A 16,131-nucleotide genomic window follows, 5' to 3' on the forward strand; every position below is an offset into this window, starting at 1 on the left:
TTTAGGGTTTTCACAAAAATGAGTTTATTAAGCCCTCGTCTAGCGATCCCAGTGCTCCAAATAGCAATTAAACATATAAAAGTATCTTTATTTGTACGTTTTCTGAGAGGAGTATCTTTCCTTTGTCCATGAGAAATGCTGTTTTTCTCTGCTCACTTCTCGGCGATTGGTGCTTCCCCTCAGCACAAGTTTGGTATCTTTTTAAAGCGCAGCATTTCAAATTTGTGAATATTCATAGCGAATTCTTGATGGCATGAGTGAGTGAATTTTTGGTCAACTGTTGGGGGAAAAACATCTGATATATAACATATCTGTGCGGTTCCGTAGGTCTTAATATAGGCTATAGGCTGCCTGTCTAATTAATGTAATCAAACAATTGTGGTATCATGGGGAAAAAAAGGTGAATATATATTTTTACTATAGATATTAGGTTTTGACTTTTTAAAGGATTTTTATTAAGGGATTTTAAGGTATGGTTGCTAGGTGATTTTGTTTTGGAATCTTCAGAAAACGTTAACTCAATTTTTCTCAAAATTGACTTTGCTGACTCTATCATCTTCAAACAGGTGTAGCTCAGTCATTTTTTTTGCCTGATTCCAACAAATCATACATCATTTTGTTTAATAGAGAATGTGAAAATAACAATAAATCATCTTTTCAAATTTGCTCATTGCGACTCATTTTGCCAGCACGGGTCTCCACACACACACACACACGTTCTTTCTTTCCCCCTTTTTTTTTTAATGTAACCTGGAGCAGTTAGTCACAGATCTTTGCACTCCACTGTATATCAGCTGCTTTTGCCAGGAATCTCAAACAAGCTGAATGTCTACTGGTATATCAAAACAAGGAGACTGCATGGATCCAAGCTGGCCTTGACATCCCTGCATGCATATGCCTTAAAATGTGTGAAAGATGATTAACAGTGTCATTTAATAAATGCACAGTCCAGTGCCCGCGGTCATCATCATTTATCATATCCTGAAGCTCTGCCTTCCTCTTTCCTTCAGTTCTATCTCTTCATGTCACTGTTTCTTTTCTCCTGTTATGTTGGTTGTATGGAAAGCAGCTTCGTTGATGGCCAACATGACCCCTCCCCTCCCCGTCCCTCCCGTCTCTATTGTGTTTCCTGCCACAGGAGTCCTCTTACCCCTCTACCTGGCATAGAACCCTTCTGGGACCAGGAAAGGTCCCAGGAAAGCCAGGAAAGGAGCAGCTACAGGCCTCCGCCTTCCAGTCCTCTGTGAGTGCCTGCACCTTGTTCAGCAGTGTGCACTGCCTTATGTCGCATGCGTCCCATGTGCGCTGCTGGGCACGGTTGTTTTGGCAGGCTGTGAACCCATGCGCTACACACACAGGAGACCCACAAAACTTAGGAATTTGTTGCCTTTTGGCCCGACTCACACATTTACTCTTAGCCCTGTGAAATGAAAGGTGCTTTCTGGTTGTTTCCAACTTGATTTCTGTTTTAGTGTATATAATGTTTGTATAAACGCATTTACATTTATATACTTATAATGGGAACCTAGCAGGCAAGTGTGCCAGATGTTTTCAAATCAGATATGTAAAACTTGTGGTATTTTAAACATGAATTCTCAATTCATGTTTGTGGTTTACTTTTAAATTATTATTTTGAGGTGAAACTTGTCCTCTAGGGGGAGTAAGTGGTTATGAATTACAAAAATAATTTCTCGGAGTTGAGTTTGCATAGTTTAACTAATGTAAAAGTACTAGGTATAGTTACATTACATTACTACCATTTCAATTCTATCACACAGTCACATGTACTGTATAATTACTTGTATATAAAACAAGTATAGCTAATGTATAGTTAATCTCGACTGTGCAATTGTTTATAATAGTTTATATATATTATTTATATCATATAGCATTAAAATTGTTTATATCATTGCAAAATCACCCAGCTCTTTAAATAAAGTTGGATATAGAATGTCCAACTTTATCCGCATATACAGTATACTCATGTAGGGCGATACTGTAGCATATCTCAACTGCTGGATTGCTTGTGTCATGGAAAAATTTAAGCTATTTAATCGCCCAGCTCTTATCTGCTAAATGCAACAATAGGCCCTGTTTACATCTGGTATTAAGATATGTTTTGATCAGTCGGATCCAAAGTCCCATCCGCTAAATTCATGTAAATTAGTGATTGTTATTGTCACATGGCACTCCTTTCCCACAATTTTTTTTATTTTGTGTCTCATTTGATTGGGTAGACCAGCCATCACTCTGAGTGGGCCTAATGTAGTCTCGCCACTGGTTCGAACGCATTCGACCACATGAGCGTCTACACCATGAAAGCAATCTGGACGAATGCATTTTTGACAACCTCTGGAAGTTCTCGAAAGTGGACAAGCTCAAAATGTTTTAGACCCCATTTACATTTTTGTATTTAGCATCATCCACTTGTGATCTGATAGATGAAAAAGCTTCTTAAAACCGGGTGTAAACAGGGCCTAAAATGCATGAAAATATTAAGATATAATTAACATTATCATGAAATATCATGATTTTATGTAAAGCTGCATTGAAACAATGCATATTCTGAAAAGCGCTATATAAATACAATTGAAAAAATGGAAGAAAAAAAAGTTTCATATATGCTCTATAGTCTATATAGCCTACTACACTTTGGGCACACCTGTAAAACTTGCTCCTGAGTCCTGTGAATTTTACCAACAACCTACTAGGCTTCCATTATGTGTATTTACCTTCAAGATTGTTTGATAGACCCAAACATGCAGTCTATAGATTTTAGGTTGAAAATAACCTGGAGTGTACATTTAATTTGATTAAAGCATCGGTTTTAATGTGTCCTGTAGAGGGCGACACAGCACTTTTAATTTGATAATGATGCAGTGCATTAAGAGCTGTGGAATCCTCTACACAGAACTCGGTCAAGTTGGTCATGAAAGCTTTTCATAACACTCTCTTTTATACATAATTGAGCAAGCACTTTAAATTATTTAGCTTTTTATCGAAATTTCTTACAAATATTTTACACACAATCATCTCTGAATCAAACTTAATACAGCTCCCCAAAGTCAAGTCACTCATTACATATCTATCTATCTATCTATCTATCTATCTATCTATCTATCTATCTATCTATCTATCTATCTATCTATCTATCTATCTATCTATCTATCTATCTATCTATCTATCTATCTATCTATCTATCTATCTATCTATCTATCTATCTTCCCTTTTAAGCAACTTTTATTATTCCACACATTCGAAAATGACAGTATAGTTTAGTTTAAATAACAGTGCACACATGAAGGCCGCCAAGGGGTGGCTTGCACTTTATTTCATGTGTCTTATTCACCTCATAATGTTTGTTTCAGATTTCTCCCTCCCAAGCATCTGAGCCACTGCCTGTATGTCACCAACACACCCTTGCACACCAGAGGTTAACGTGCAGCAACTGGTGTTCCATCCAGTGTTCAAATTATTTATTGTTTTGTTAGTGGATTTAACTTATATAAATGGTAAACATTGCACTATCTTGGTATATTGTGAAGCTTATGCACTTTGTGTGGTTATTTGGAATTGCTTTTACAGTCAATGGTTGTAGTAGAATGAGCTTTTAATGAGATATTCTGTGCCAAACACAGTATGAACTGTATTGTAATGCCTGACAATCATTCTTGAATGCTTAGCTAAATTAGTCCAGAAAGATTGTGAATGGTGTGACCTAAAATAGCAACTACATGAATTTCCCATGTACAGTAGAATCTGAATTGAGTCTCAGTTTGAAGATTGTTTTAACTCATTATGAAGTTCCAGGAGAAATTTGCATGGAAGGCAAAGTAAAGACAGACGGCTCCTTTTGTTTGCCTCTCTATAAGGTTTGATACCATCTTTCTGTCAGCGATATGATGTCTTTATCTTTCATCACAACATTTAGCAGGACAACAACTTGAAATGATCAGCTGATAAGGATAATTACAGTTAAAACACATTGAATCTGATGTTTTATCAATGTTTTTATCCAAAACGTGTTTACTCTTGCAAAATGAAAGCAAAGCCTTGTTGATAAGCAAGTCAATATCTAATCAGATCTGTCTGTGTGTTTAGATTTCTTTTTATTTTCTTAACAGACATATTGTATAATATGCCTTTAAACATTTGTGAGAACAGTGTTGAAAAGTGTGGACTTTAGTTTACCGAAGAGTGTGTATTGTGTGTTCCCTCTGCTTGGCTTGGGAAAAGCCTGCTTAATAGTGCACTGTATTGTTGCTTGGAGCAAGCATAACGTCATTGCACCTGAATGGTGGTCATCAATAGGCAGTTGCCATGGAAACCAAGCTCCGTCACCGCAGCCATTATAAGTGAAAGTGCATGCTGTAATGATTCAGCAAAAACAAAGCTTCAGCCATTACATGTACATTTGTTACTGAATAAAGTATTATGTCTCTAACATTTCCTGATTTGCTCTCTTCTTTTCTGGACTATGCTTGTTATTTCTCGTTGTTTGGTCACATGGATACTCTCAGTTGAATGTCTTTGAAAATGTCACCTTCTATGATTAATATTTCTTTTGATAGCCTATATTTTGTCTACAACACACACACACACAAACACTATACTTAATTTTTGAGGAAACAATAGTGTTAAAACTGAATTAGTTATGATATTCAAACAGTGGTGACTGGAGAGTATAAGGGCTTAACAAGGATGAGTTATGACAAGATATATCCAGAAAAAAAAGAGTGAAAATTACAACTAAAACACATATTTATCTCATATAGAGCACACAATGGCTTTATTTTGAATTAAACTTTATTTCTCTGATGGTTGTCAGGGTGCAACTTTCTGGGGCCTAGAATTACAATGTAAATATTTTCAAGACCATTGTCCAAGATATAATTTCACCATCTAATTTGAAGATAACTAATTGTTTCTATGTATATGTAAGGTAACATAAAGATGCCTTGAAAAGATAAACTTGTATATAGTCTAAATCATAGGTCACGTTTAGCTCCCATGATTGTGACCTTAAAGGACAAGTTCGGTATTTTACACTTAAAGCCCTGTTTACAGATCGTTTCTGATGAAATAGAACGGTTAAGATTAAAATTTGGACACATGCTGCTGTCCCGATAATTTTAGGTTTCTTTCGCGAATACCGAACTTGTCCTTTAAAGTAAACCAACCACTTCAATTATCATTTTGATTAATGCTGACATTCTAAGACCCAAAAGCAGAAAGTTACACAGAGGCCAACAGGTTATCTAAAAATAAAATTCAAATGTCAGAATAGTTTCTGAAACAGTTTGTTGTGTTATTATCAATGATAGCAATCATTGAAATTCAATTAAATAAGCAAATGTGTATGTATATGCACTGTTGGATTTTATAGTTCACTTCAGGCTTACCTGATGCCCACAACTCCCAAAGTGACAACAGGTAAGCCTGAAGTGTACTATAAAATAACGTAGCCTAATGGTGGACCATGTGCTAGAAATCACAAGGTTGGACCCCAATTGTGACCTTAAGCATCATATCTTAGGTCAATCCAGTGTGTCCCTGTAAAAGTTTATTGTAATTTGTGTCTAAATACCACATTTATAATTGAACTATTAAACTAGGTGTTTGCATTTTATTTTCACACATTATCATGTGCTATGCATAAGTTTTGTATATGAGGTACCTTGGGTGCATCTGAGAGGGATCTTTCACACTGTGTGTTGGTCTAATTTGGTGTATTGCAAGTATGTTTGAATCACAGCTATTTCTCCCCATCGGATAACAGATGAGGCCTTTTGGATGAGTGATAAAACATCATCAAAAAGTCCAGTTGTCTATGACGTATTTATATCTGAAACTACAGTGACCATAACTCATCATTTGTTCTTCTTTCTTTTTCTTTCCCATTGTTATAGGTCATCTTCTGGAAAGATAAGTCCAGAAAGCGTCCACTCCATAGGACCTCCTTCAGAGACTTCAGAGGATGGATTACGAGCTAAGAAGTTTCCTCAAAGTCCTGCCAAGGAGAAGGAGCTGTCCTTATACAAGAAGACCAAGAGAGCAATAATTAGCAAGAAATACAGCGTCTCTAAGCATGAGGCGGAGGCTACCACACCAATTGAATTGATCAGTCGTGGGCCAGATGGGCGCTTTGTCATGGATCCCACAGACATGGAAACTCCGGTTAAGGCACGGCGCATTGAGGGCTTCCCCTTTGTGGAGGAATCTGACCTGTACCCTGAATTTAGACAGTCAGATGAAGAGAATGACGATCCGGGGCCCATGCCACCTATGATGGCTACCCTCAGACCCCATCAGATCTCCCCCATTTCTTCTAGCCAGGAGTCTTACTTGCAGCCTCCAGCCTACAGTCCCCGCTTCCAGAGGCCCATGGAAGGCATGACTATCATGGAGACCAGTCGACTCCAGGCTACAGGGCAGATCCGTGGTGCTCCTCACTTCCGAGCCTTTTCCCATGGTCAGTTCTACAGCTATTTGGGAAGTCCAGGGGAACCTGAGCCTCCGCCCCCCTTCTACATGCCGGACACCAGCCCTCTCAGCTCAGTAATGTCTTCTCCTCCTTACCACCTGGAGGGACCTTTTGGCCATCCCACCATCCCGGAGGAAATCGGTGAGGGAGAGATTCAGCATTATGCAGTCTCTGGCTACACCCTTCCCTTGGCACATCCCTCCACCTCGCGCTCTCCAGACATCTGGCAAAGACCCGATTTCACCTTTGCTACAATTGAGGGTCCTCACTTTATTTTTCCACCCCCACACCCTTTGCATCTTCATCCGGAACCTCCCCTTCCTCCCCCTCTTGTTCTTCCACCTAGTGCTCTCCAACCCTCCACCCTTCAAGTATCTCCTTACCCTGGTATCCTGCAGCTGGAGGCTCCAAAGTGCCGCCCCGGCAAGTCTCCCAGCAAGGTCAAGCCTCAGGGCCTTCCAGCCAAGCGTTTACCTATGCAAGAGGCACAGAGTCTAGGGCAGCTAAGACACACAAGCCACGGTATGGGTGTACCGGTATTGCCTTACCCTGACCCAGTGTCTCACATGGTTGGCCCAAGCTCGTTCGGAAGCCTGGACACCCGATGGTACGAGCTTACACCCAGGCTTAGCCCCAGGCAGCACCGTAGGATGGAACCCAGCATGGTTGTTCTCCAACCATCCCGCCTCTCACCTCTAACTCAGAGCCCTATTAGCTCTCATGAAGGCTCACCGGAGATTGTAGTGCGACCAAGGCCCCGTCCCAGTGTCATCCAACCCCCAATCCCTCCTGAGATGTCTGAGATCACCCTTCAACCTCCGTCTTCAGCTAGCTTCTCTAGGAGGTCCTCGCCCTCCTCCTCTCCTGCTCAAGGCCAAGGTAGCCGAAGGGCAAGTCCCAGCTACCGATCCCACATGGCATTTGCCACCTCAGCGGCAAGCTATCCGTCACAGTCCCCTTCACCTCCTGTAGAAAGCAGAAACATTTTTGGGCAGATGCCAACCCATAGGAGGACTGAGGAGGAGATCCTTCCATCAGAACCCTCTCCACCCCAGTTATCAGCTTCAGGGTAGGTGCACTAGGCCTGTAGCGTGTGGATCGATAAATCATGTACCATCTGGCCTAAGTGTAACATCTAGGACCTTTCAGGGGTCTCAGTGCAGAAGTAACCACACTTTTAATTTGAATCTAAAGATACAGTTTGCTCACATGGGCAAAATTATGTTTCCTGCTTGCCTTAAGCTTGTTTTTTAGGAATGTTAGAACTCATGCTTTCATAGTTACACTGCCCCAGATGCCTTGCATTATTTAAAACCATTCAAAACCATTTTCTACATAGACAAGTTGTGCTATAGTTCTCTATGTAATGCTGCTTTTCATGTCAGACATCCAATTTCATTCATAAGGTCTGTGAAGCACTTTAAAGCACTTGTCTTAAAACCAAAGTGAGCGACTAACCAAAGTGGTTGTGGGGTAACAGATTCCAAGTCAAGACTTGATGAATTATTTGCTTCACAGACATGGTGACAGACCTTTTAGGGCTACGTGGCTGGAGAGGTTCTATTTTAAGTCTATTTAAAATGCAATAACGAAGCCCCTAAAAAGCCTGGAATCAGAGGGACACAACTACAGGATCTCAGCCTTTCCATTCACTGTCATGCTTTACCCTGCCTTTCACCCAACAGGAGGAACCCCACATGTGCAATAAAATTGACCAATCCCAGTCCAAATGAAGTCCACTGTTTTGACTAACTCCAGGCTTTTTAGGATGAATGTATGATGTGGAGGCTGAGGTTGGTGTGTCCAGCACAACAGGGCTCTTCTCCTGTTCCAAAGTAACCTGACCGCATGGTTGCCTTTTCCACACTCCCCCTCTCTCCCACCTCCTGTCACCCAGGTAACCCCAGCTCTAACTGCCAAGGGGAGGCTTGTTGGGCGAATCGTGTTGCAGGGACTGTCTGCTCTCATCTGTTGCAATGTTGTCATCATCTTAAATAGGGCATTTGGTCATTCTTGATGGCTCCTCGAGTCTTACCTGCTTTGTTTTTGATTGATCTCAGCTATCTGGGCAGCGTTGTTGTGACCAGGTCCTCTACACCGCAATAGGTAAGGGTTGGATCCATGTCTGAAAGGGGGGGGCAGCAGGTGGGGCTTTTATTCGCCTCGTCCTTTAAAGGGGAATACAAGTCTTTGGGTCTTGCTTTTGTTTTGTTTAGTACCTAGTTTATTGTTTTGTTTTGTTTTTTATATTTATTTTCAAATAGCCACACATTTTAGTTCTGCAGTCTTGAAGCCTATATGCATTCTTGTCTTAGTATGCATATGTACGTTTCCCAGTTATTGATTAGGAAACCCAGCACATACCATTTGGTCAACACAACCTCATGCTTGAGACGCAATACAAATTCAATATCAAAAGCAGAGCTTGAATTTCGATTTTGTGAGAAGCTGCCATTTAAAAAGTCTGCATGGTTTGAGATTCATGGTAACCTTCAAGGTGTGATTTCTGTTTATAAAATAAATGTGCCTTTAAAAAAAAGGTTTATAGTAAATGACAGTTCAAACACTACTTGCAGTGGCTGGGAATTTTAGCTCAACCTGGATAAAAGTGACCAGTCGTTAGGGACCGTCTCAAGCAAGAGTTGCATGTTATACTTCATTTCAGGTAGGTGCATTTTATTGCTTGAAACAAATTAAATTGATTTAAAACCCATTAGCCTTGTACAGACACCTTGTATGATTAAATGCACAAAAAAAAATTATAATCATGATTGATCTAGTGTACACGCAGTGTATGGATATGCATAAAACTGCACTTGTTTTGTGTAAGTTTGGACTGCAGAACACATTTCACAATCATGTGAAGCAAGTTTTCTTCCAAAACAGTTTCTGCACTTCCTTTACAATGGGGAAAGTACTATTGGCACCAGAAAATGCTCCTTTTTAAGTTGTGGCTTTCACCCAATGAAGTGCTTTTCCACAGTATTCCCCTTTAAAGTTCTGTTCCATGTGCAAAATGCCATGCATGCCATTGCTAAATATTGCTCTTCAGTTGAAAAACCAACAAATATCTGATTAAATTCTTGTTACATTTGTTGTCCAAGTGCTTTGTTTTATTTTTCATTATGTGACTGTTCCCAAGTAGCCATTTTCCCCTCCCGCCATCTCTCCCCCTGTCAGCATGGTGAAGCCCATTGTAGACAGTATTCATGTCTATGAGCACATTTCTGACAATGCTTTGTCGCTGAGCTGTGATTTTCCCCCACTACTAATGGCCTTTAATTTCTCTCGGCAGCCTCAGCAGAAGGACGGTCCCTCTATAATGCTATTTCTGTTATTTTATTGTGCCTCGTGAGAGCTGTGTGTACGAGTGTGTCTGTGTGGGGCAGAGTATGCGGGCTGCCAGTTTAAGTGCCTCCTTACTGTATTTGGATGGGAAGACTGTACAAACTTAACTGTCTGAGAATGGATTTATAAAGCTTTTGTATCTAAATGTTTTTGTTTTGTTTTGTTTTTTTAAAGTTCTTTACCACTATACAGTATTATTCTAATATGTATTTAAGTATGCTAATCCATTGGAATTACCCCAATCTATGTCATGATTTCTCAAAATTTCTCTTTAAACAGATACATACATTATGTTGCCATATTGAGGTACTGTATACATTTTAAAACAAATTAAATTTCCTAATAATATATGATAAAATATTTATGTTTTGCCTTCCTGTTGCATAAGCTTGACAAATTTTTTTGTTTAAATGTTGATTTGATCTCAAATTGATGAAAAGTTGCCATTCAAAAGAATTACAAATGTAATTTTGGGCAGGAAATACATGGAAAACTCTTAAGTATACCCCTCTTTCCACTCAAATAAATGTTTTGCATCATACTTATCATGCTAAACTGGACCAAGCCTGGTCTTGATCATTTGAGTGCAAGAGATTCATGGGTAATCTGAGTGAGGCCATGTGGTCACTACTATGACCAGTTGAATATACATGGAGAGCCACCGCACTACCCGTCCCTTGTGTGATGGCTTTGCCTTTCTTTGCTCTCTGTTCAGAAAACGTCGAGGTGCACCAAGTGGCTCTGCAGGGTCTGAGAGGATAGAAGCACTGAGATATCAACGAGTGAAAAAAGTCAAGAAAGTCGGCATCAACAATAACAACTCCAAGACCAGACGAAAGACGGGTGAGGAACAAGTCAAAAGCTACTGTAATTCATATACTATAAGCCAGTTGTCCAAAATGTAATGTGCCTTTTCTCATAAACATAATATATGTTTGAAAACCTAGTTAGTTTTTTGTTGCATACTGCCTTCTATGAAAGTATGCTAACTCAAATGGAACATCGTAAGTGACTGATTTGGGTCGCTTGGGTCCTTTTGGTACAGCCATCATGTCGGTATATCACACCTATGATGCTTTAAAATGATGTCAACTTGTGTCAATCTGCTTCAGGACCCAGATTTGACATTGTTATCAAGTAGTGGCAGCAAACAATCATATTCCCCACAGCCAACAAATACATGTTTATCGTAATTGCAAGTGAATGAAATGTGAGCTGTATTTTCTTCAACTTTGCGTAATGTTGTTCATGAATGATGGTATGTGATGCAACCTGTCCATGTATGCATCTGCCGGTTTTTGCTTCTACCAAGTGACAAATGAATTTGCCGCAAAATATTATAGACACATAGCTGTTCAAAAGCTTGGGGTCAGTAAGATTTTTTTTAAAGAAATGATTAATACTTACTATTTAACTTTTACTACTGATTAAAGATGACAGTAAAGGCATTTCTAATGTTACAAAATAATTATATTTCAATTGTTTTGTTTTTCTTTTGAACTTTGAACATTTATCAAACAATCCTGAAAAAAAAAGTATTACATTTCTACAAAAATATTTTAATTTTAAAATAAAATATATATATTTTTTTTTTTATAAAAATAAAAAATAAAAAAATTTCAACATTGATAATAATACAAAATATTTATTGCTCATCAAATAAGCATTTTAGAATGATTTCTGAAGGATTATGTGACATTGAAGACTGGAGTAATGGCTGTTCAAAAATTCAGCTTTAACATCACAGAGATAATTACATTTTAAAATACAGTATATTAAAATAGAAAACAGTTATTTTAAATTGTAATAATATTTCACAATATTAATGTTCATACTGAATTTTTTATCAAATAAATGCAGCCTTGGTGAGCATAAGAGACCTTTGTACATTATTTTAAAGCTTCCACTAAGAAAAAATTGTCCATTATAAAACAACTGGCCTACAAGACGAACACTTTTAATACTAAAACTGAAATCTCTGGTCATTTTCATTACAGTCTATAACCATGATGTAAGCTGGCACCAGTTTTATTTGTATAAAACAGGAGTGAGGAACAAGTGAAGACATGATTTCAGTTGCCAGATGAACGGTCTAAAATTTTAGGGCATATATATGACCTCTAGATGTCGCTATGACCAGTCAGAGAGACCCGTAATATTATGTAATCCAATCTCCTCATTTCAGCAAATCTGTCCTCATGTGCTCATTTGTCTTGCTCTCAATACAGGTGTGACCCCCTCTCAGACCCAGCAGCCCCACACCTCTCAGGTCCTCCAGCCAGAAGAAGCTCTCTACCTCCGCAAGAAGAAGAAAAAGTTGACTCGCCAGGACCCGTACGCCCGCTTCTCCGCTCTGCTGTACCGTCGCCCGCCCCGTGAAGACCAGAAAGCCATTTTGGCTAGTATGGACACAGCAGACCCAGACCACGCCACTCTCCTCTGAAGTCCCAGAGATTACAGGCCACACTCTCCCCAAACTCTGAGCTCCTTCCACCTTCGCTCAGCCAGCCAACGTCTTCACGTCCACACCGACTCCAATGGTTTACTCCTCTTCTCTGTTCCGTTACACTTAATGTATCACAAGAAAATGCTTGTGTTCCAAGGTTTTGCTCCAGTTCATTTACCTCAAATTCAGAAAGATCTATCATATGCTTCATCCTGTCTTTGGGATTTAGTGACTCTTATCAGATGATGAGACGGATAAGAGGACAGCTGTCAAGCTTCTATTTTATTCTGCCAATAGTCTCAACCATATCTTGCAGTAGACCACAGGGTTCTCACAGGTATAGCTCAAATTCACCACAAGCTCAGTGCTGCTATACTGACAAACACAGTAGTAATTGGCAATCAGAATATTCTTGTATTTTCAAATGTCATTTCACAGTGCAAATTTAGAAATGTAAGTGAAATGTACACTACTGTTCAAATGTTTGGGGTTTAAAAAAAAAAAAAAAAAACGTATATGTTCACCAAGGCTGCATTTATTTGATCACAAATATAGTAAAAACAGCACTATTGTGAAATATTATTACATTTTAAAATAAATGTTTTTTTTGTATATTTTATATATGTAATTTATTTCTGTGATGGCAAAGCTGAATTTTCAGCATCAATACGCCAGTCTTCAGTGTCACACGTTCCTTCCGAAATCATTCTAATATGCTGATTTGCTGTTCGAGAAACATTTCTTAATATTATCAATGTTAAAAATAGTTGTGCTGTTTAATATCTTTGTGGAAACCGTTAAACAGTTTTTCAGGATTCTTTGATAAATAGTAAGTTCAAAAGAACAGCATTTATTTTGTAACTTTATAAATATCTTTACGGTCACCTTTGATCAATGTAATGCATCCTTAATTAAAGCATTAATTTCTTTAAAAAAATTAAAAAGTCTTACTGACCCTAAACCTTTGAACTGTAGCATATGTATTTTTCAAGTATATTAGCAAAGTAATGTTTCAAATTTTTAAGGCATCATGGCGATGGAATTAGACATACAGGATTATGTGTGCATTTAGGATGTTGTTAGTGTCTCTACTCACATACTAACACTAATAATCCATATTTGAGGAGAAAATGGAAATACTCTTTTACAAAGCACAACATCTGTTAAAGCCACAGTACAGGCAGAGACATAGGCTTGGATTGCAACGGCAATCACTAAGGGAACATTTTATTCCAATGCAATTTTTGATAAACGTGTACTTACAGAAGCTGCTACATCCTTCTACTTTTTTTGAACACGAACTTGAAGCACTGAAGCAAAACCTTGGTGACTACTGTGAGTGACATTTTTAGTTTACACCAACCTCACTTCTCTTGGTTACCAAGCTATATTTGGAAAGTACTATAGTAATGCCAAAAATACTACAGCTTCCTTAATCAATAAGACTATAAAGTGTACTGTACTGTGAGGAGGATAGGATTTTGTGCCATAATATACTATAGTATTTTTGTCATCAATATGCGATGCCCCCTTACATTAAAAAAGGCATTGGTCAGCCTTAATAGGGCTCCTAAATGCTTGTTCCTTCTTTGTTTGTTAGGGTTTTTTTTCTGTTTAAATGACAAAAAAAGAGAGAGAAAAGAAATCTACTGCCTTTGTAGGCCATTATCGAGCCTTTTTTTTTGTTTTGTTTTTTTGGTAAAACCAGAAATGGCAACCCAGCGCCTGTCTCTCTCCTCTTTGAAGATCCTTTGGGATGAATCTCTTTGGGATGAGAGGGCTATTCCCAGCGGCCAAAGGTTTTTATTGTGTTTCTATCATCCAACGGTGCTTCTTTTCTACAGAAAGACATGTATTTTCACTGTCTGAACAGACATACCTGGGCAAATGTAAATTTTAGTGTGCTAGCCATTGTCAAAGGGGGATGTAATGGCCGTCAGACGAGAGGTGGCATGTTCTGTGTCTTATCATTTGTACAGAGGTGCAGTCAGCTTGTACATTTGAAAAATGTCTAAAAATGCATCAAATGGCTGAACATTGTACTGTTTCTTCAGCCTGGGAAATATTTTAAATCGAAAAGCAAGTGAAGGCTAACCCTTGACCTCCAGATCACAGGTTTAAGGGGTTATGGGGACGTGGTTCATAGCTAAGCCCCTCCCAATGGCCAATCACCACATTATAGGCATTTTAACAGCCTACGTAAGGTGCTATCAAAAGTCTTCTGACTGAACTCTGTTAATATTATATCATTAATGTGATCTTCCATCAGACAATGGCTGCTGCTTTTAAGTGCGGTCACATTAACGAAGTTTCGACACAGTTTCATGAGCATAAAAAGGTGAAGGTCTATTATCAATAGTGTAGTAACAATAGTCACTTTTAGCCAAACTCACATTTGATGTTACTCTGCAAATTTGTGCTGGGCAAAAAGCAGTCATTTCAATGGGAATCTGCTCGATAGGGAATTACGTTTAAGGGTAAAAGGGTTCAAATTGGTCACTCGGATTTGGCGTGTTGCCCAAAAGAAAGCTGCTGGGTTTGAAAGTTACTTCTGTGTAAGATGTGCTTCATTCATCACTACACTAGAGACAATGGAACTTTTTATGTGTGTGAAATTTCGCTAATGTCACGCACCTTATCTCCTGAACACCTCAGTATTTGATGTTTTAGGATTTTAACACCATCCTGCATCTGTCTGATAAGCCTTCAAGTGCGGTCACATTTACTGTTTGTAGAATTTTCGCATTCGAAATAGGAATCCATGCAATTTGTAATTTCAAAGTGGCGGCGAATGATTTCCTCATGCAAATTTTGCAATGGGTTCAAGTTGGTCATCGGACAATGGCCCTTTTTCCTTGTGAAATTTCACCCAAATTTTGCTAATGTGAGCGTACTTTTCTGCTGTGCCGTTTTGAGGGTCATCAATGATATTGACATTCTTACTTGACTACCATCGGAGCGTTAAAACTTCAGCGAGCGTCAGTCTACAGTTTTGAGAGCTGTGGAGCGTACATATTGATTGGTAAAGGGAAGCAATGTTGTAGCCGCAGCTGCCATATTGTGTAACGTTAGCTTTCACATGACAGACCAGTGCATCAAGTGCTCATTTGCACCTTTTCGCCATCAAAAAAGGTCGACCTTTGTGGAAGATGTAGATTTGGATCAGGGGATTGATTGTCGAAGAGAACACCATTTTAAGCTTTTAGCGATTCGGAGCTCGACACGTTTTACTTAACGTCGTGCCGTGAGACCTGCTCAGATTGCCGAACCTGGACTGAGCCGTCTCATTTGTGCGTTGTGTGAATGGCTTTATATTTTGAGCAAAGACTTGATTGTTCATACTTGTAATTGTTGTTTTATTTGTAAATCAAGTAACTAGATGAGACCTACTTGCTAAAGTTAGGTATTCTATTCTAAAGTTAGATGTGTGTCACAAGACACTGTTATAGGTAGATAGAGGTGACTGATCATCTCGTTCAGTTGGGAGATGTGCTTATCTAAGTATTTTTGATCCATTTCACTGGGCAATTGTCAAATATGGTGCTTTCTAAAATATATACAACTATTTAATTACATAACTATTGTGTTCCTTTTTTTATTTAAAGCCTTCATACAAAAGAATTATATCGAAATGAATATCCAAAAAGCTAGGAATGTACTGTAATATGACAAAAAAAAAACAAAAAAAACCTGTATATAATATAATAGCATATATTGCACAATGTATTATAAAATTTTAGTAATTTTGAATAAATTGGCCAATATATGCACGCAACAGAATATATTGATATAAAACACATTGTCATATTTTGGATTCCGTTTCTAATGTTACTTTTTCATGAGGATTGGAATG

At 38.6% G+C, this 16,131-nt stretch overlaps 1 protein-coding gene across 8 annotated transcripts in view; it reads left to right on the plus strand.

Annotated features, from left to right (window-relative positions):
• The window catches only part of igsf9bb (immunoglobulin superfamily, member 9Bb), a 135,449-nt gene extending 121,583 nt beyond the window's left edge, over positions 1-13,866 (plus strand). For 2 of the 8 annotated variants that reach the window (XM_082141105.1, XM_082141106.1), the window contains exons 18-21: positions 1,070-1,243; positions 5,910-7,553; positions 10,548-10,675; positions 12,061-13,866. In XM_082141105.1, coding sequence (XP_081997231.1) covers positions 1,070-1,243; positions 5,910-7,553; positions 10,548-10,675; positions 12,061-12,275 — 2,161 coding nt within the window. In that variant the 3' untranslated portion in view covers positions 12,276-13,866. Of the gene's footprint in view, positions 1-1,069; positions 1,244-5,909; positions 7,554-8,544; positions 10,485-10,547; positions 10,679-12,060 lie in introns of those variants that run through there. The other 6 variants (XM_082141107.1, XM_082141108.1, XM_082141109.1 and 3 more) reach the window with 4 other exon arrangements.
• Positions 13,867-16,131: the final 2,265 nt, after the last annotated feature.

This window comes from Leuciscus leuciscus, assembly GCF_965113295.1.
Source record: "Leuciscus leuciscus genome assembly, chromosome: 16".
Taxonomy (NCBI): Eukaryota; Metazoa; Chordata; class Actinopteri; order Cypriniformes; family Leuciscidae; genus Leuciscus; species Leuciscus leuciscus.